This window comes from Anolis sagrei, chromosome 6, assembly GCF_037176765.1.
Source record: "Anolis sagrei isolate rAnoSag1 chromosome 6, rAnoSag1.mat, whole genome shotgun sequence".
NCBI classification, from domain to species: Eukaryota; Metazoa; Chordata; class Lepidosauria; order Squamata; family Dactyloidae; genus Anolis; species Anolis sagrei.
In genome coordinates, this window is record NC_090026.1 from 13,452,134 (window position 1) to 13,471,151 (window position 19,018).

General features: G+C 45.7%; 2 protein-coding genes across 3 annotated transcripts in view; both read right to left on the reverse strand.

Moving 5' to 3' along the window:
• The window catches only part of TEP1 (telomerase associated protein 1), an 87,747-nt gene extending 84,533 nt beyond the window's left edge, over positions 1–3,214 (reverse strand). The window contains exon 1 of one of the 2 annotated variants that reach the window (XM_067469799.1): positions 3,116–3,214. The gene's annotated coding sequence lies outside the window, so the exon portion shown is untranslated. The remainder of the gene's footprint in view (positions 1–3,115) is intronic. The other variant, XM_067469798.1, reaches the window with a different exon arrangement.
• A 5,419-nt stretch (positions 3,215–8,633) lies between these two features.
• Positions 8,634–18,546, reverse strand: KLHL33 (kelch like family member 33). Its single transcript, XM_060783022.2, has 5 exons — positions 18,488–18,546; positions 16,281–16,845; positions 14,085–15,033; positions 12,646–12,816; positions 8,634–9,328 (listed from the first exon to the last, which is right to left on the reverse strand). The coding sequence occupies exons 2-5, from the start codon at positions 16,807–16,809 to the stop codon at positions 8,722–8,724; spliced, it is 2,256 nt and encodes a 751-aa protein (XP_060639005.2). The 5' UTR covers positions 16,810–16,845; positions 18,488–18,546; the 3' UTR covers positions 8,634–8,721.
• Positions 18,547–19,018: the final 472 nt, after the last annotated feature.

A 19,018-nucleotide genomic window follows, 5' to 3' on the forward strand; every position in this document is an offset into this window, starting at 1 on the left:
AGGGATAGCCAATACTCCAGAGGACAGGAGCAGACTTCAAAACGATCTTGACAGATTAGAGAGATGGGCCAAAACTAACAAAATGAAGTTCAACAGTGACAAATGCAAGATACTCCACTTAGGCAAAATAATAATAATAATGCAAAGATACAGAATGGGGGAGGCCTCGCTCGAGAGCAGTACTTGTGAAAAAGATCTTGGGGTCCTCATGGACAACAAGTTAAACATGAGCCAACAATGTGATGTGGCGGCAAAAAAAGCCAATGGGGTTTTGGCCTGCATCAATAGGAGCATAGTATCTAGATCTAGGGAAGTCATGCTACCCCTCTATGCCGCTTTGGTTAGACCACACCTGGAATATTGTGTCCAATTCTGGGCACCACAATTCAAGAGAGATATTGACAAGCTGGAATGTGTCCAGAGGAGGGCGACTAAAATGATCAAGGGTCTGGAGAACAAGCCCTATGAGGAACGGCTTAAGGAGCTGGGCATGTTTAGCCTGAAGAAGAGACGGCTGAGAGGAGATATGATAGCCATGTATAAATATGTGAGAGGAAGCCACGGGGAGGAGGGAGCAAGCTTGTTTTCTGGAGCAACTTTCAATAGTAATGTTTGGTTCCCAAAACAACTGAGCTGAGGCTCTGAAGGTATCATGAGACAACATGACTCATTGGAAAAAATAATAACACTGAGTAATGAGAATGAGAGGAGAAAACAGCATAGTGTTGTGGTTGAAACGTTCAGGGATGGGAATCTAAAGGTCCTGCAAAAATTGTCTGCAATACTATGAAATACACATTTGCCATGATGACAAACATTCCTCCATGCACAAAATTATTTAAAAATACCATGCAAGGCATTATCTTGTGTCTAAGGTGAATGTGAAACATGGATGAAGTTTCAATCCAAAGGCATTTCATGGTTGCTGTATATGCCATGTTCCAGAAGCATTCTCTCCTGACGTTTCACCCACATCTATGGAGGCATCCTCAGAGGTTGAGGGGTATATTGGCATTGCAAACATGCTGGCTCTAAGATAGTTAAGGTAAAGGTTTTCCCTGACGTTAAGTCTAGTTGTGTCCGACTCTGGGAGTTGGTGCTCAGCTCCATTTCTAAGCCAAAGAACCGGTGTTGTCCATGGACAACTCCAAGGTCATGTGGCCAGCATGAATGCATAGAGCGCCCTTACCTTCCTGCAGAAGCAGTTCCTACTGATCTACTCACATTTGCATTTTTGAACTGCTAGGTTGGCAGAAGCTGGGGCTAACAGCGGGAGCTCACCCCACTCCCTGGGTTCGAACTGCCAACCATCGGTCAGTGAGTTCAGCAGCTCAGTGGTTTAACCTGCTGTGCCATCAGGGGGGCCCGCTCTAAGATATCATGTCCAAATAGAAACAAGAAATTTGGATTGCATACATATAAGTGTGAGTATGTATGTATGCATATAAGTATATATGTAGGAAAAAGCTAGGTATCTTAACAGTTAAGTCTAGTCCTATCCAACTCTGGGTGTTGGTGCTCAACTCCATTTCTAAGCCGAAGAACCAGTGTTGTCCGTAGACACCTCAAAGGTCCTGTGGCCAGCATGAATGCTTATAGCGCCGATACTTTCCCGCAGAAGCAGTTCCTACTGATCTACTCACATTTGCATTTTTGAATTGATAGGTTGGCAGAAGCTGGGGCTAACAGCGGGAGCTCACCCCACTCCACGGATTCGAACCACCAACCTTCGGTCAGCAAGTTCAGCAGCTCAGTGGTTTAACCCACTGCGCCATCAAGGGGGCTTGTTCTAAGATATAATGACCAAATAGAGACAGAGATTTGGATTGCATAAGCTGGGGCTAACAGCAGGAGCTCACCCCACTCCACGGATTCGAACCACCAACCTTCGGTCAGCAAGTTCAGCAGCTCAGTGGTTTAACCCGCTGTGCCATCAAGGGGGTCCGCTCTAAGATATCATGTCCAAATAGAGACATAGATTTGGATTGCATAAGCTGGGGCTAACTGCGGGAGCTCACTCCACGGGTTCGAACCGCCGACCTTCGGTCAGCAAGTTCAGCAGCTCAGTGGTTTAACCCGCTGCGCCATCAGGGGGGCAAGATATCATGACCAAATAGAGACAGAGATTTGGATTGCATAAGCTGGGGCTAACAGCAGGAGCTCACCCCACTCCACGGGTTTGAACCGCCAACTTTTGGTCAACAAGTTCAGCAGCTCAGTGGTTTAACCCGCTGCGCCATCAAGGGGGCCCGCTCTAAGATATAATGACCAAATAGAGACAGAGATTTGGATTGCATAAGCTGGGGCTAACAGCAGGAGCTCACCCCACTCCACGGGTTCGAACCGCCGACCATCGGTCAGCAAGTTCAGCAGCTCAGTGGTTTAACCCGCTGCGCCATCAGGGGGGGGCCGTTCTAAGATATAATGACCAAATAGAGACAGAGATTTGGGTTGCATAAACTGGGGCTAACAGCAGGAGCTCACCCCAGTCCACGGGTTCGAACCACCAACCATCCTTCAGCAAGTTCAGCAGCTCAGTGGTTTAACCCACTGCGCCATCAAGGGGGCCCGCTCTAAGATATAATGCCCAAATAGAGACAGAGATTTGGATTGCATACATATAAGTGTGAGTATGCATGCAAATAAGTATATATGTAGGAAAAAGGTAGGTATCTTAAGAGTCAACTTTCATGCAATACAGATATGTGCGTACACCTGAAAATATTGCAATATTAAAATGCCACCTTAAAAATACTTGGGGTTCCCAGGCATTTCAGAGAAGGGAAGTTCAAATCCACATAATCCTATAGTGTGGACACACCCTCTCTTAGCCACACCCAAAGCAGGAAGTGACTACTTTTTTCCAGGACTGCTCCCTTCCCTCTAGGGCAGGCCTGGGCAAACTTGGGCCCTCCAGGTGTTTTGGACTTCAACTACCACAATTCCTAACAGCCTATCGGCTGTTAGGAATTGTGGGAGTTGAAGTCCAAAACACCTGGAGGGCCCAAGTTTGCCCAGGCTTGTTGGAGGCAAATTGACTTGTAAGTCAGCCCAGGAAAATGGGGAAGGCAGGGAACCTGGGGCAGCCTCTGCTGTCTGACTCTCTCAAGCTCACCCTTTCCTTCCCAAAGGGCTCCAGATCAGCACCGGCGAGGGAAGACTGCAACTCTTCCAGGGCTGCAGTCCATGGGGCGCGGCTCTGCTCCCCTTCCTTTGCTCCGCCTCTCCTCCAAGGCTGGCTTGGCAACCAGGCATTGCTTATTTAACCCCTCCCTATCCCACATCCACGAGGAAAGCCTCTTAGCTTCTTAACCCCTTGCAATTGGAGTGCACTTCTTTGTATTTGTGGTGGGGAGGTAGAGAGAGTCACTGCATCTTCTACACTGTGGGATTAATGCACCAAACACCACTTGAACCGCCCTGGCTGAATGCTATGGACATCTAGGAATGGTGGCTTGCACTCTTTTGGTAGAGAAGGGACCTCATGGGCCATCCAGTCCAACCCCTTGCCAAGAAGCAGGAACATTGCATTCAAATCACCCCTGACAGATGGCCATCCAGCCTCCACTTTGGCAGGAAAAACAAAATGCAAAGATACAAAATGGGGGACAATGCCTGGCTCGAGAGCAGTACGTGTGAAAAAGATCTTGGAGTCCTCGTGGACAACAAGTTAAACATGAGCCAACAATGTGATGTGGCGGCAAAAAAAGCCAATGGGATTTTGGCCTGCATCAATAGGAGCATAGTGTCTAGATCTAAGGAAGTAATGCTACCCCTCTATTCTGCTTTGGTTAGACCACGTCTGGAATATTGTGTCCAATTCTGGGCACTACAATTCAAGGGAGATATTGACAAGCTGGAATGTGTCCAGAGGAGGGCGATTAAAATGATCAAGGGTCTGGAGAACAAGCCCTATGAGGAGTGGCTTAAGGAGCTGGGCATGTTTAGCCTGAAGAAGAGAAGGCTGAGAGGAGGCATGATAGCCATGTATAAATATATGAGAGGAAGTCACAGGGAGGAGGGAGCAAGCTTGTTTTCTGCTGCCCTGGAGACTAGGATGCTTCAAACTACAAGAAAGGAGATTCCATCTGAACCTTAGGAAAAAACTTCCTGACTGTGAAAGCTGTTCAGCAGTGGAACTCTCTGCCTCGGAGTATGGTAGAGGCTCCTTCTTTGGAAGCTTTTAAACAGAGGCTAGATGGCCATCTGTCGGGGATGCTTTGAATGCAATTTTCCTGCTTCTTGGCCGGGGGTTGGATTGGATGGCCCATGAGGTCTCTTCCAATTCTATGATTCTAAAGTTCTGGTGGTAAAAACTAGGGGGTGCTGGTGCTTGGCTTCTACAGTGTTGCTAAAGTTCTGGTGGTGAAAATTTCAGAACTCTAACAAAACTTACAAAATTTCATTATTATTTCATTATTGGTGATTTTTAAGACAGAACCAATTAGGAACTGCCATTTATAACGAAATTTTGAAAGTTTTGTTAGTGTTATGAAAATTTCATTATTATTTTGTTATTGGCGATTTTTGTGACAGAACAAATTAGGAACTGCCATCTATAACGAAATTTTGAAAGTTTTGTTAGTGTTATGAAAATTTCATTATTATTTCGTTATTGGTGATTTTTATGACAGAACCAATTAGGAACTGCCATTTATAACGAAATTTTGAAAGTTTTGTTAGTGTTATGAAAATTTCATTATTATTTCGTTATTGGCGATTTTTGTGACAGAACAAATTAGGAACTGCCATCTATAACAAAATTTGGAAAGGTTTGTTAGAGTTTTGAAATTTTCACCACCAGAACTTTAGCAACACTGTAGAAGGAAAGCACCATCGCTCCCTAGTTTTCACCACCAGAACTTTAGTTTTGTAACTACTTCAGAACCGTGGATTGTGCAGATGCACAAGTTTTCACTTTCCAGGCTCTAGAGCAGGGATGGGCAAACTTCAGCCCTCCAGGTGTTTTGAACTTCAATATCCACAATTCCTAACAGCCTTTGAACTTCAACTCCCACAATTCCCAACAGCTTCACTTACAGCACCTCCTGCTCGGCTCCATTGCCATCATCGGCCACCAAGAAGCCGGATTTGTTGACACACCATTCAACCTTACTGCTGTCCCAAAAGAGTCCATCTCCCTGGCCTCTTCCTCCTCCTCAGCCAACAGGGCATGCTGCTTGAAGCCCATGCCATTGGAGGCCAGCAAAGGGGCCCTGGTAGCACCCTCCCCATCCACCTCCTCCTCTGTGACTCTTCGCCATGGTCGGCCCCCTCAGCAGCAACAAATCCAAAACGTCGTGGCCCCTCATGAACACTCCCCACAGATGCTCCACTTTGCTCTCATGTCAGCCAGCCATGCCCATTGGTTGTGCTCCAAGCATTGGCCTACGGAGTGTGAGACGGATGACAGACACTAAGCCTTAACTTGTTTCTGAGCTCTCACACCCACCAATGAGTGTAAATAGTATGTAAATATAACTCATCTATTTTAAAAACCAAATAGCCTCAAGGCGCACACTACTAAGATCCACCAATTAGTGTACGTAAAGGTAAAGATTTTCCCCTGACATTAAGTCCAGTCGTGTCCGACTCTGAGGGTTGGTGCTCATCTCTATTTCTAAGCCAAAGAGCCGGCATTGTCCATAGACACCTCCAAGATCATGTGGCTGGCATGAGTTCATGAAATGCCGTTACCTTCCTGCCAAAACGGTACCTATTGATCTACTCACATTTGCATGTTTTCAAACTGCTAGGTTGGCAGCAGCTGGGGCTAACACCACTCCCCGGATTTGAACTGGCGACCTTTCGGTCAGCAAGTTCAGCAGCTCAGCGGTTTAACCCACTGAGCCACCAGGGGCATTACATACTATTTACAATGAGTGTAAATAGTATGTAAATGTAATTCATTTATTTTAAAAAGCAATAACCTCAAGGCACACACTACTAAGATCTTTTGCATGCTAAATATCCATCTTGGAGGGACCTGGTGGGAGGCTGGCTAAAGACTCAACCATGAGGTTATAGAGGCGACCTGGGGAGGCCATCATCTTTTCTGTCCGCACCTGCTTGAACTCCCGAGTGGACATCAAGGGGAATCTAATGCAGCGCATGATTCTCTCTGCGCAGTCCATCCGTCCATCCTGGTCAGCATCCAGCCACCGGACAGCTCCTTTAAAGGCCTCTAGTTCATTGAGGATATAGAGGGCATCAGAACTGAGGAAATCCACCAGCTGGTTGACAGGAAGGTCCAAAAACTTGGGTGTTTCCATGACAAGAGCAAAGTTCCTCAAGACATAGTTCTCAGCAGTGCTTTCCAGATCATGTAAACCATAGGCACGGGCAAAGGATAAGACATCCAGACTAGATTCAGGGCTCAGACTATGATGGAAGAAATTGAGACAGAGGTCCAAGATGCCCGAGACTTGGTACTGCAGAGCCGCTTGGGCAGCATCAAAGAGATAATCCCATCCACCAGCCAGAACTCCAGAGTAGGCAAAGGAGATGACTATGCTCAGGTCAGTGGACGTAAAGCGGGTACAGAGAGGGACATCCCCCTGACGGGATTCCTTCATGCCACTGGTGAACATGCCATGGAAGAACTCACAACCGCATGCCAAAGCCACACGGTGAACTGGAAAAAGGGAAGATGAGATCAGGCAAACCAGTGGCCATATCTTGGTTACCCTTTCAAGTCTCAACCTCTCAATCCAAATCCACATCTGCTAATATTTAAAAAATGGAAAGCATGTCACATGTGGCAAATCAACATCGGTGTATGATCAAGACAGCCAATGTTATTACTGAGAGAATAGGCTAAATATCAGGGGTCATGTTTTTGGAGATGCAGTAGAGACACACAGATGCAGGAAAAAAACATACATTTCTTTATTAGTATATAAAGTACAACAAATAAAATTCTAATTAAAATCTAGTGCAGTATAAATGCAGAAGATTGGGAAATGTGGACATCAGATTTTTAATGTATTGTCGGAGGCTTTCATGGCCGGAATCACTGGGTTGTTGTAGGTTTTTTGATCAAATGCTAATCAAGGTGGTCAGTTGAAACATTCACACCTAGCTCCAACAGACAAGAGTCCTTTGTCCCACCCTGGTCATTCCACAGATATATAAACCCTTTTTCCTAGTTCCAACAGACCTCACTACCTCTGAGGATGCTTACCATAGATGCAGGCGAAACGTCAGGAGAGAATGCCTCTAGAACATGGCCATATAGCCCGAAAAAACCTACAACCCATCAGATTTTTGTTTGCACAAGGCCAGTTCACACATGTGAATAACCAGGTAATAACCATAACCAAAGGACTCTTGAACATTATAGATACTCTTTTTCTATCATCTCCACTTCAATACTTTCATGCGTAATTGGTTTCCACTTTCTGATGACAGTAATTAAAGTTTGTTGTACTTATGCAAATTGGTCTATAGATCCCATATTGAGGAGCTCCCCATGGTGCAATGGGTTAAACCCTTGTGCCGGCAGGACTGAAGACAGACAGGTCAGAGGTTCGAATCCGGGGAGAGCACGGATGAGCTCCCTCTGTCAGCTCCAGCTCTCCATGTGGGGACATGAGAGAAGCCTCCCATAAGAATGGTAAAACATCAAAAATTTGGGCATCTCCTAGGCAACGTCCTTGCAGACTGCCAATTCTCTCACACCAGAAGCAACTTGCAGTTTCTCACGTTGCTCCTGACAAGGGGGGGGGGGGATAATAATCCTCATATTGAAGTTCAAACTCCTAGGCTGCATCTACATTGTAGAATTAATGAAGTTTGACTCCACTTTATCTGTCATGGCTCAATGCTATGTAAGCATGGAAGTTGTGGTTTTAAAAGGTCTTTAGCCTTTTCTGCCAAAAAGTGACGATTCCTCAGGAAACGACAACTTCTAGGCTTCCATAGCATTGAGCAAAGGCAGTTAAAAGTGTTGGGAAAATCCATTCATTCTACAGTGCAGATGCACTTAAGGTTTTAATTACTCCTCTGTCATCCCATTTTTTCAACTGCTTTTAAAATGTCTTGGCCTCTCTCTCCATCTACCTTTTCCCCCTTTGTCCTCAGCTTATCTCAGATGCTGCAAATATATCTTTGAAAGTAGATTGCATTCAGATGTGTTGGACTAAAAGGTAAAGGTTGTCCCCTGACATTAAGTCCAGTCATGTTTGACTCTAGGGTGTGGTGCTCATCTCCATTTCTAAGCTGAAGAGCTGGCGTTGTCCATAGACACTTCCAAGATCATGTGGCGAGCATGATTGCATGGAGTGCCATTACCTTCCTGCTGGAGAGGTACCTATTGATCTACTCACATTTGCATGTTTTCGAACTGCTAGGTTGGCAGAAGCTGGGGCTGACAGCAGATGTTCACACCGCTCCCCGGAATCGAGCCTGCGACCTTTTGGTCAACAAGCTCAGCAGCTCAGTGCTTTAACCCACTGCGCCACCGGACTATAGTTTCCTAAATCCCTTACAATCACAATTGGAGATCCGGAGATTTGAAACCCAAAGCATCTAGAGCAGGCATGGGCACACTTTGGCCCTCCAGGTGTTTTGGACTTCAATTCCCACAATTCCTAACAGCCTATCGGCTGTTAGGAATTGTGGGAATTGAAGTCCAAAACACCTGGAGGGCCAAAGTGTGCCCATGTCTGATTTAGAGAGCCAAAGGGATGCTTATTTATATTGTGGCTGAATCAGAAACACTTAACTACAGCATGAATGTGGGTACTCTGTGGAAGGATCCTCAGGGATTTCCAAACTGGGAGCATCTAGATGCAAAGCCTCTTTTCTCCTCAAACTAGTGGGGACTTCTAAGATGCAAGCCCTGAGGTCGGCATAAGCTTGAGGCAATGTCCCAACACTGACCCATCGGTCATGAATGGCGTTATAGCAGTGAATCAGGTGAGTGTCGCGATAGGTGTTGTGGCTGTAGCCCCCCAAGATGTAGAGCTCGCCTTCCAGGACGGCGGAGGCGGCAATGACGTGGGCCTGTGGCAGAGGACTGAGGGCGAGCCATAGGTCGAGGCTGGGGTCATACACTTCGCAGGCCAGTTGATCAGCATAACCTCCATGGCCGTCCCGCCAACGCAAGCCCCCTGCCACGTAGAGTCGGCCATCCAAGACTTCCATAACATGTCCTGCCCTTTCCTCTCGCATGGTGGACAGCAGGATGGGAGGTGCACCTGGGCGATACTGGATCAAGGTGGAGTGGCAGCGGCACGAGCCATCGCTACCTCCGGAAACATAAATGGCACCATTTAAGACGCAAGCTGCATGGCCACAGAGTGAAGCAGGCAGGGGTTCACAGGACCTGGAGAGAAGAAAAGGGAGGGGAAAAACAAGATGGGGAGTATAGCGGCTACATCAAAGGCATAATGGGGCCCCTCTATTCCAATTTGGTCAAACCTTGCTGGAATACTATGTCCAATTCGAAACTTGGGGGTCCTCCTGGACTCATCACTGAGCCTGGAATCCCAGGTTGCAGCGGTGGCCAGGGGAGCTTTCACACAATTAAAACTTATGCACCAGCTGTGTTCAAGAACAGCTGTACCAGGAGCTCCAATTTTGTTTGCTTTGCATTGAATGTTTGTTTGTAGTCCTTAGTTTCGGGGACTCTGCAGATAGGTGGCTTCTTTTGGCTGCAGTCATAGGGCAGGCCACCTGTCCGTCATCGTTAAGTTTTGGTCCTGCCCCTTGCTCAGGGCAATTGGGAAGGGAAGTGGGCCATTTTGTTAGTTAGTCTCAGTCAGGTTAACTTATTTATTTATTTTATTATTTAAACTTATATGCCGCCACTCCCCTGGGGCTTGGAGCGGCTTACAAGAATAGCTAAAATCTAACAAAATTTAAAAGCCGTTTAAAACAATTTAAAAACAACAATATCAAACATTAAAAGCCTGTCGAAACAGGTATGTCTTACATGCCCTGCGGAAAGCTGGTAAGTCCCGCAAGGCACGGACTTCAGGTGGCAGAGTATTCCAGAGTGACGGTGACACTGCTGTGAAGGCTCTGCATCTGTATAGGATGTATAGGATGTGTGTAACGTCCCCTGTACAAAAGCTTCAACCTTTAAGAACTCCAGGGAAGCATTCCTACAGCTTTAAAAATTTCCAGGAAAACAGCCTTAAAGACTAAAGAACTCCAGCTGGAGAATATCCACTGCCTTGCTGGTAGGTCCACTCGGCGTCCGAGATGCAGTTCGGCCCAGTAGCGGAGCTCACATCAGTGAGGGTTGGATTTCAGTCAGCCTGGGAGATGTTAAAAAGGGGAATTTTCCTTTAAAGAAAATGTTATTGAAGATAGTGCCTGTCCCCTGTGGACAAGATTGAGAGAGCCAATGGTTTATCAAGTAAGCCTTGAAGTACCTGTTTGATTTAATTAATAAAATACTTTGTTGTACTTCTCAAGCCATCTGAAGATTCTTTGTAGTGGAAACCTCTGAGAATTTCTCCTTGGGCCCCTGGCTTCCCGCTGGGGAAAGGTTACACATCCTATTTTTAAAGTCAACCAAATACAGGCCCAGCGTACGACAGAAAAAGCTGCGCTCATACCTTGGGAAGACAGACTTGGCCACGGTAGTCCATGCTCTCCTTACATCTAGGATAGACTACTGCAATGCTCTCTACATGGGGTTGCCTTTGAAGACTGCTCGGAAGCTTCAAATAGTCCAACGAGAGGCAGCCAGGTTAATAACTGGGGCAGCATGCAGGGAGCAAACAACTTCCATATTACGCCAACTCCACTGGCTGCCAGTTTGCTACTGGGCACAATTCAAAGTGCTGGATTTGGCCTATAAAGCCCTAAAAGGCCCTGGCTCAATTTATCTGTCCGAATGCATCTCCTCCTATGAACTATCACAGAGATTAAGATCCTCCAGGGAGGCCCTGCTTTCCATCCCTCTATTGTCACAGGTGCAATTGGTAGGGATGTGAGACAGGGCCTTCTCGGTGATTGCCCCCCAGCTATGGAACTCTCTTCCTGGTGAGATCAGATTGGCCCCCTCACTCCTGTCTTTCAGAAGGATGGTCAAAACTTGGCTGTGGGACCAAGGCTTTGGGACAGGACAATAAAGCAGAGATAGGAAAAATGTATTGTCGAAGGCTTTCATGGCCGGAATCACTGGGTTGTTGTAGGTTTTTCGGGCTATATGGCCATGTTCTAGAGGCATTTTCTCCTGACATTTCGCCTGCATCTATGGCAAGCATCCTCAGAGGTAGTGAGGTCTGTTGGAAGTAGGAAAATGGGTTTATATATCTGTGAAATGACCAGGGTGGGACAAAGGACTTTTGTCTTCTGGAGCTAGGTGTGAATGTTTCAACTGACCACCTTGATTAGCATTTAATGGCTTTTCCTACTTCCATTATCCTAATTCCAACAGACCTACCTCTCAGGATGCTTGCCATAGATGCAGGCGAAACGTCAGGAGAAAATGCCTCTAGAACATGGCCATATAGCCCGAAAAACCTACAACAACCCAGAGATATGAAACTTTACCAGGCCAATTAGATTTGACGCTAATGACCAGGATGGTTTTAAATGGTGTATTTTAATATTGAGATAAATGTTTTTAATTATGTATGCAAATATGAATTCTTGTCCTGGCATTGAATGTTTGCCGTATATATGCTGTGCTCTGCCCTGAGTCCCCTTTAGGGAGAGAAGGGCGGAATATAAATGTTTTACATAAATAAATAAATAATTCTGGGCATTTAAGAGAGATACGGACAAGCTGGAAGGGGTCCAGAGGAGGACGACTAAAATCATCCAAGGTCTGGAGACCATGTCCTCTGAGGAGAGGCTTAGGGCGCTTCCACACAGCCCTACATCCCAGAATATCAAGTCAAGAAATCCCACATTATCTGAGTGTGGACTCAGATAACCCAGTTCAAAGCAGATATTGAGGGATTTTCTGCCTTGATATTCTGGGATATAGGGCTGTGTGGAAGGGCCCTTAGAGAGCTGGGTATGTGTAGCCTACAGAAGAGAAGGCAGAGAGGAGACATGATAGCCATGTATATGTGAAAGGATGTCATAAGGAAGAGGGAGCAGGCTTGTTTTCTGCTGCCATGGAAACTAGGACTCTGAGCAAATGGTTCAACTTACAGGAAAGGAGATGTCACCTGAACATTAGCAAAACTTTCTGACCATAAGAGTTGTTCAACAGTGGAAATCTCTGCTTTGGAGTCTGGTGGAGACTCCTCCTCTGGAGGCTTTCCTAGAAAGGCTGGTTGGCCATCTGTCGGAGGTGCTTTGACTGTGCTTTTCCTGCATGGCATGGGGTTGGAGTAGATGGTCCATGTGGTCTCTTCCAACTATGGTTCTATGATTCAAAGACATTCCTCATAATGTTCAACCAAAGTTCATCTTTCCATAAGTTCTTATCTTGTCTTCTGGACAGCACAAAGGACTTTTCCTTTACTCTCTTGTGTTTGGCAATCCTCAAAGGATTTGAATGATTCTCTCATCCTCTGCCCATTTTCATGCTGCTCTCCTCCAGGTTAAACAACTGCAACTCCTTCAACATTTCCTGACTATTTTCAAGAACCCTCTCTGAAATTGTTCTAATTTCCTATGCATTCTTTCTAAAGGTATGCCCAAATGAATTCTGAAAAATTCCTGGCCCCTTACCTCCAGGTATTGGTCTTGGGTTCATAACACTCCACCGAATCCAGGCAATAGACATCGTTGGAGCCACCTCCCAGAGCATAGAAGAAGCCATCCAGAAAGACCACGGGGAAATAGCTCCGGAGACTTGTCATGTCAGCCAATCTCTCCCAATGCTGACAGAGGGGATCAAATCTGTAACACACCAAGGAACATAGTATCAGGGCCCTTACACGTAACTATTTAACCCAGAATATCAAGGCAGAAAATCCCACAATATCTGCTTTGAACTGGGTTATCTGAGTCCACACTGCCATATGTTCCAGTTCAAAGCAGATAAGGTGGGATTTTATTCAGCTGTGTGGAAGGGGTCTCAGTTGGGTGGGATGGACAACGATTCTGTTCCCATTTCTGGATCAAACTTGCAAAAATAGTTCTCATTATACACATTATCTTTCCTGTCCTTTCGCATTTGTCTCAATAGGCTTAACTGATCCACCAGCCCATGGCTTTCAAACTTCTAGATTGAAGGTAGTCAATGTCCACCCCAAGGAGTCCCCTAGGTCTATTTTTGTGGGCCTCTGCCCCATAGAGTCAACTATTTCGATTTTCCTCCACTCAAATGCCCTCCATGAATGGGAGGACATTTCCTATGTTTGTGAGCCTCCCCTCAGTTTAAAAAGCACTCTTACTTTGCCTAAAATGTCTAAAAACAATGGGAAATGGTCCCCAGGTTCTCTAGAGGGTGTTTGGAGGCATTTGGGGCACAAAATGTAATTTGTTTTGCAATGACTGCAGCCATCCAAGGTTTCCACATGGACTAAAATTCCCCACTCGCCTCCCACATATGCCTATCTCTCGTCTAGGCCACCCAAATCTAAAACCCTAATGAGAGTCTGATTCCTAGAAGGGCAAGGCGCCCTATTTTCCATTTTATCTGGTTACAGAATCTCTGAGAATGGGCACATCAGATGGGGAGGCAAGATCTACTAGAGTTGTCCTCAGTGTCCATTGGTGGAAACTACAGCCAATCAACTTGTGACAGGATAGAGAAGCATGAGACTATTCCAACCCTCTCAATCCCTTTAATGATTTATCAGATATGATTGGCTCCCAACTTGGCCTTCTGATTGGTGGGAGAGGCCTATATAAACTTCAGAAGTCAGGTCAGCTCAAGCTAGTTTTGATTGCTGAGCGTCAAGATATTATCTCTGACACTAGCTTGCCCTGCCTTTGGGACTTTCCATCTTTGGATTGCACATAACATTCTTCTAGAGCTTTCCTAAACTGTGGTCTCTGTTCCAACAGACATGAAAATAATAATTATCTCCAGATAAAATTTTATTAACCCAGTTTGTTGAAGCAATTGATAATAATAAGGCCAATTTTATTTCCAGCCCCCTCTACTATTATGCCTGCAAGGTGGACCTCCCATAATCCAAGTAGTAAGATTCCCATCTCACTTGAATACAGAGCACATGGTGTCCCTGACGCCATAGTAATGTTTTCCTCCAAATATGTACATCACATTATCCTTGACTGCCACAGCGTGCCGGAAACGTGGCCCTTCGGGGAGATCCTCTAAACGTCGCCATTCGACTTGCTTGACCAACCCAATGCCATTGCGAAAGCTGTGGGAAAACCAAACATCTGCAGTAGGGCTGCGAGTGGCCATATTTTTGGCCATAAGATCTCCTCCACTGATGACAATCACTTTCTTGGGATATCTCACCCGGCAAGGGAGTTGTTCCATCTTGGAGGGACCTGGTGGGAGGCTGGCTAAAGACTCAACCATGAGGTTATAGAGGCGACCTGGGGAGGCCATCATCTCTTCTGTCCGCACCTGCTTGAACTCCCGAGTGGACATCAAGGGGAATCTAATGCAGCGCATGACTCTCTCTGCGCAGTCCATCCGTCCATCCTGGTCAGCATCCAGCCACCGGACAGCTCCTTTAAAGGCCTCTAGTTCATTGAGGATATAGAGGGCATCAGAACTGAGGAAATCCACCAGCTGGTTGACAGGAAGATCCAAAAACTTGGGGGTTTCCATGACAAGAGCAAAGTTCCTCAAGACATAGTTCTCAGCAGTGCTTTCCAGATCATGTAAACCATAGGCACGGGCAAAGGATAAGACATCCAGACTAGATTCAGGGCTCAGACTATGATGGAAGAAATTGAGACAGAGGTCCAAGATGCCCGAGACTTGGTACTGCAGAGCCGCTTGGGCAGCATCAAAGAGATAATCCCATCCACCAGCCAGAACTCCAGAGTAGGCAAAGGAGATGACTATGCTCAGGTCAGTGGACGTAAAGCGGGTACAGAGAGGGGCATCCCCCTGACGGGATTCCTTCATGCCACTGGTGAACATGCCATGGAAGAACTCACAACCGCATGCCAAAGCCACACGGTGAACTGGAAAAAGGGAAGATGAGATCAGGCAAACCAATGGCCATATTTTGGTCACCATTTCAAGTCTCAGCCTCTCAATCCAAATCCATATCCTCTAACATCTTACAAATGGAAAGCATGCCACATGCGCCAAATCAACATCGGTGTATGATCAAGACAGCCAATGTTATTACTGAGAGAATAGGCTAGGACAGTGGTTCCCAACCTTCCTAGTGCTGTGACCCCTTAATACAGTTCCTCATATTGTGGTGGGTCCCAACCATAACATTATTTTAGTTGCTACTTCACAACTGTAATTTTGCTACTGTTATGAATCATAATGTAAATATCTGATATGCAGGGTGTATTTTCATTCACTGGACCAAATTTGGCACAAATACCCAATATGCCCAAATTCGAATACTGGTGGAGTTGGAGAATAATTGATTTTGTCATTTGTGAGTTGTAGTTGCTGGGATTTATAGTTCATCTACAATCAAATATCATTCTGAGCTCTACCAAGGATGGAATTGAACCAAACTTGGCATACAGAACTCGCCTGACCAACAGAAAATACTGGAAGGGTTTGGTGGGCATTGACCTTGAGTTTTGGAGTTCACCAATATACAGAGAGCACTGAGGACTAAAACAATGATGGATCTGGAATAAACTTGGCACAAATCCTCAATATGCCCAAATGTGCACACTGGTGGAATTTGCGGAAAATAGACCTTGACATTTGGGAGTTGTAGTTGTTGGGATTTATAGTTCACCTAGAATCAAAGAGCATTTTGAACCCCACCAACAATAGAATTGGGCCAAACCTCCCACACAGAATCCCTATGACCAACAGAAAATAAGGTGTTTCCTGATGGTCTTTGGTGACCCCTCCAACAGCCCCTCGTTAACCCCTCCCCAGGGGTCCTGACCCCTGGGCTAGGAGAAACTGCCACAGGTTGCTTTTGCCCTGGGCTTACAGGGAAGGGTAAGATTCTGCTCTCTCATCTCTCCTTGCTGAGTTAATTGAATGCAACCTTTGCACTTTGAACTCACGGTGGGGATAAAAGAGAAAAGTGGGAGGCGGAAATGGAAACAGAGATGTTTTAAAAGCAGTGCACAAAAAAGAGGAAGGGAGAGCATTAATTGGTACTGACCCTGCCAAATCAGGACAGTTGGAAGGTATAGAAATGTAGGTTTCCAATTTCACCTCAACCCACAGAACCTATTATATCTGCATATTAAGCTGCCACTCGGTTCTTTGCCTTGTTCACCTCGGAATGTTTCTTCTTCAGCCTTGAGCTCCAGGTTCCAGCCTATGCCTTTGACATAAAGCTCTTCCAGGTTCCGGAGCGTCTCCCATTTCTCTTCCGCTGGACTCAACCTGCCCTCTATTTCTATCCCAAGCAATGCAGTCTTGCAAATCTCAGCCACGCGTGGGACGCCCAGTGCTTCAGCTGCGTCTAAGATCTCCCCGGTGAATTCTGATGTAGCCTGTAACTCTCCAGTGTAGACAAAATTCAGTATGGCCTCCCAGCCTCGTCGTGTAGTCACTCCATCCAACTCCATCACATCTTGTTCCCCACATTCCAAACGCTGCCGGAAGATGGAGCTCACAGCAGCCAAGAGGGGACCATGGGCTTCATAGGTCTTCAAGCCAAGGGACACTGTCACGTCCACAAGATGGTGGTGTTCTCTCAGGTGCAAAGCTGCAGCAAAGAAACTGTCTGCGTGGCCTTCATTACGTAGTTTCCACTGGTGCTTGGCTGCAGCATTCACCGGAGGGCTGTCAGTGCATGACATTGCCCCCAAAAAGGAGTAATCTGTTGGAAAAGACAACTAGGAAACAAAGAAACAGGTGAAGGAATGTGGCAGAACTGGAAGCTGACATACATGAAAATGCACCCTGCAGTCACCCAAACCAAAAGCATGACACAAACCAGAGCAATTGGCTGCGAAGTGAGAATATATTAATGTCAACTGGGTTGCTTTCTCTTCATTAGCCATGTCATCATGTTCCAAAAAATGTAAAATAGCAGGCAAAGACTCCCAATCACTCTCTTTCTGCTTCAGAGGGAGGTAAAGGCAAACTGCCTCTGAACAAAGCTAGCCAAGAAAACCTTGTGATAGCTTTGTCTTCGGGTCGCCATACACTCGGATGGCTTGAAGCCACACAATACCAACGATGATGAGACCTAAACCTCTATTTGTGGGATATGTTTACACTAAGATTGGTTTAATTAGCCACTGAAGCATATATTGCACATTTTGTGCAGAGATGTAGTTATGATCTACGTCAGTGGTTCTCAACCTTCCTGATGTCACAACCCCTTAATACAGTTCCTCATGTTGTGGCGACACCCAACCATAACATTATTTTTGTTGCTACTTCATAACTGTCATTTTGCTACTGTTATGAATTGTAATGTAAATATATACAATGCAGGATGTATTTTAATTCACTGTACCAAATTTGCCACAAATACCCAATATACCCAAATTTGAATACTGGTTGTGTTGGGGGGGGGGGGGATTGATTTTGTTATTTGGGAGTTGTAGTTGCTGGGATTTATAGTTGACCTACAAAGAGCATTCTAAACTCAGCCAAAGATAGAATTGAACCAAACTTGGCACACAAAACTCCCATGAACAACAGAAATTACTGGAAGGTTTTGGTGGGCATTGTCCTTGAGTTTTGGAGTTGTAGTTCATCTACATCCAGAGAGCACTGTGGACACAAACAATGATGGGTCTGGACCAAAATTGGCATGAATACTCAATATGCCCAAATGTGAACACTGGTGGAATTTGGAGGAAATAGACCTTGACATTTGGGAGTTGTAGTTGCTGGGATTTATAGTTGGCCTACAATCAAAGAGCATTCTAAACTCAGCCAAAGATGGAATTGAACCAAACTTGGCACACAAAACCCCTATGAACAACAGAAATTACTGGAAGGGTTTGGTGGGCATTGTACTTGGGTTTTGGAGTTGTAGTTCACCTACATCCAGAGAGTACTGTGGACTTAAACAATGATGGGTCTGGACCAAACTTGGCATGAATACTCAATATGCCCAAATGTGAACACTGGTGGAGTTTGAGGAAAATAGACCTTGACATTTGGGAGTTGTAGTTGCTGGGATTTATAGTTAGCCTACAATCAGAGAGCATTTTGAACCCCACCAATGATAGAATGGGGCCAAGCTTCCCACACAGAACTCCTATGACCAACAGAATACTGTGTTTTCTGATGGTCTTTAGTGACCCCTCTGACACCCCCTCACAACCCCCCCCCCCCGGGGTCCCAACCCCCAGGTTGAGAAGTGCTGATCTATGTCATTTCAGAAGACCAAAGCAGCATGGATATTGAAATCCCATCCCTCCCATGTGGACCCACCCTCACATTAATCTCCTAATTGGTCTCCAAGGATTTCCAAGCTGTTTTTTGTCCTGTTGAAGATCCCTATCCCAATCCTCTCACCTTTGGAGCTTGCTCTGTTTAGAGCTTTCTTGGGCCTGCCTGATATCCGTAGCTACAAATGGGTGACCGCTAGGGAATGTTGGCCAATAGCCCAGGCAACAGCTTGGAAAGTTAATTATAGTCAAGGCCAAGTAGGACAAGATAGGTAGAGGAGTGGGGACTCAATGTCTGAAGTTACTGCTGTACTCCCTCCCCAAATAATAGTTATAGTCTCATTCTCAACAGAGAAAACTTGGAAATTAACATGAAATTCTTTTTCAGATTGAGCGTTTCAGACTCTATTTGGTGGCTCAGGCTACTGGATGGTCCTGAATATTTTTAAAATAATAATTATTAACCCTTCTTGCAGTATGCCTTCAAATACTGCAGTTTCTGAATTATGACAACCCTTAGGCCATTGAGTCACAGGGTTTCGGGGGTTGTATCTATCTCTCTGAATAAGTGAGAAAGAATAATTCTCTCGTATTGTCGAAGGCTTTCATGGCCGGAATCACTGGGTTGTTGTAGTTTTTTTTTCGGGCTATATGGCCA

Bases quoted from the DNA above. Each gene is read 5' to 3' on its own strand.
- KLHL33 (XM_060783022.2), bottom strand. From the start codon at position 16,809: ATGTCATGCACTGACAGCCCTCCGGTGAATGCTGCAGCCAAGCACCAG. The intron at 15,034-16,280 runs GTGAACAAGGCA...CCCTTTTTCCAG, and splicing joins TGAAGAAGAAACATTCCGAG to TTCACCGTGTGGCTTTGGCA. The intron at 12,817-14,084 runs GTGAGATGGGAA...GGTGTGTTACAG, and splicing joins ACCATGTGCTCTGTATTCAA to ATTTGATCCCCTCTGTCAGC.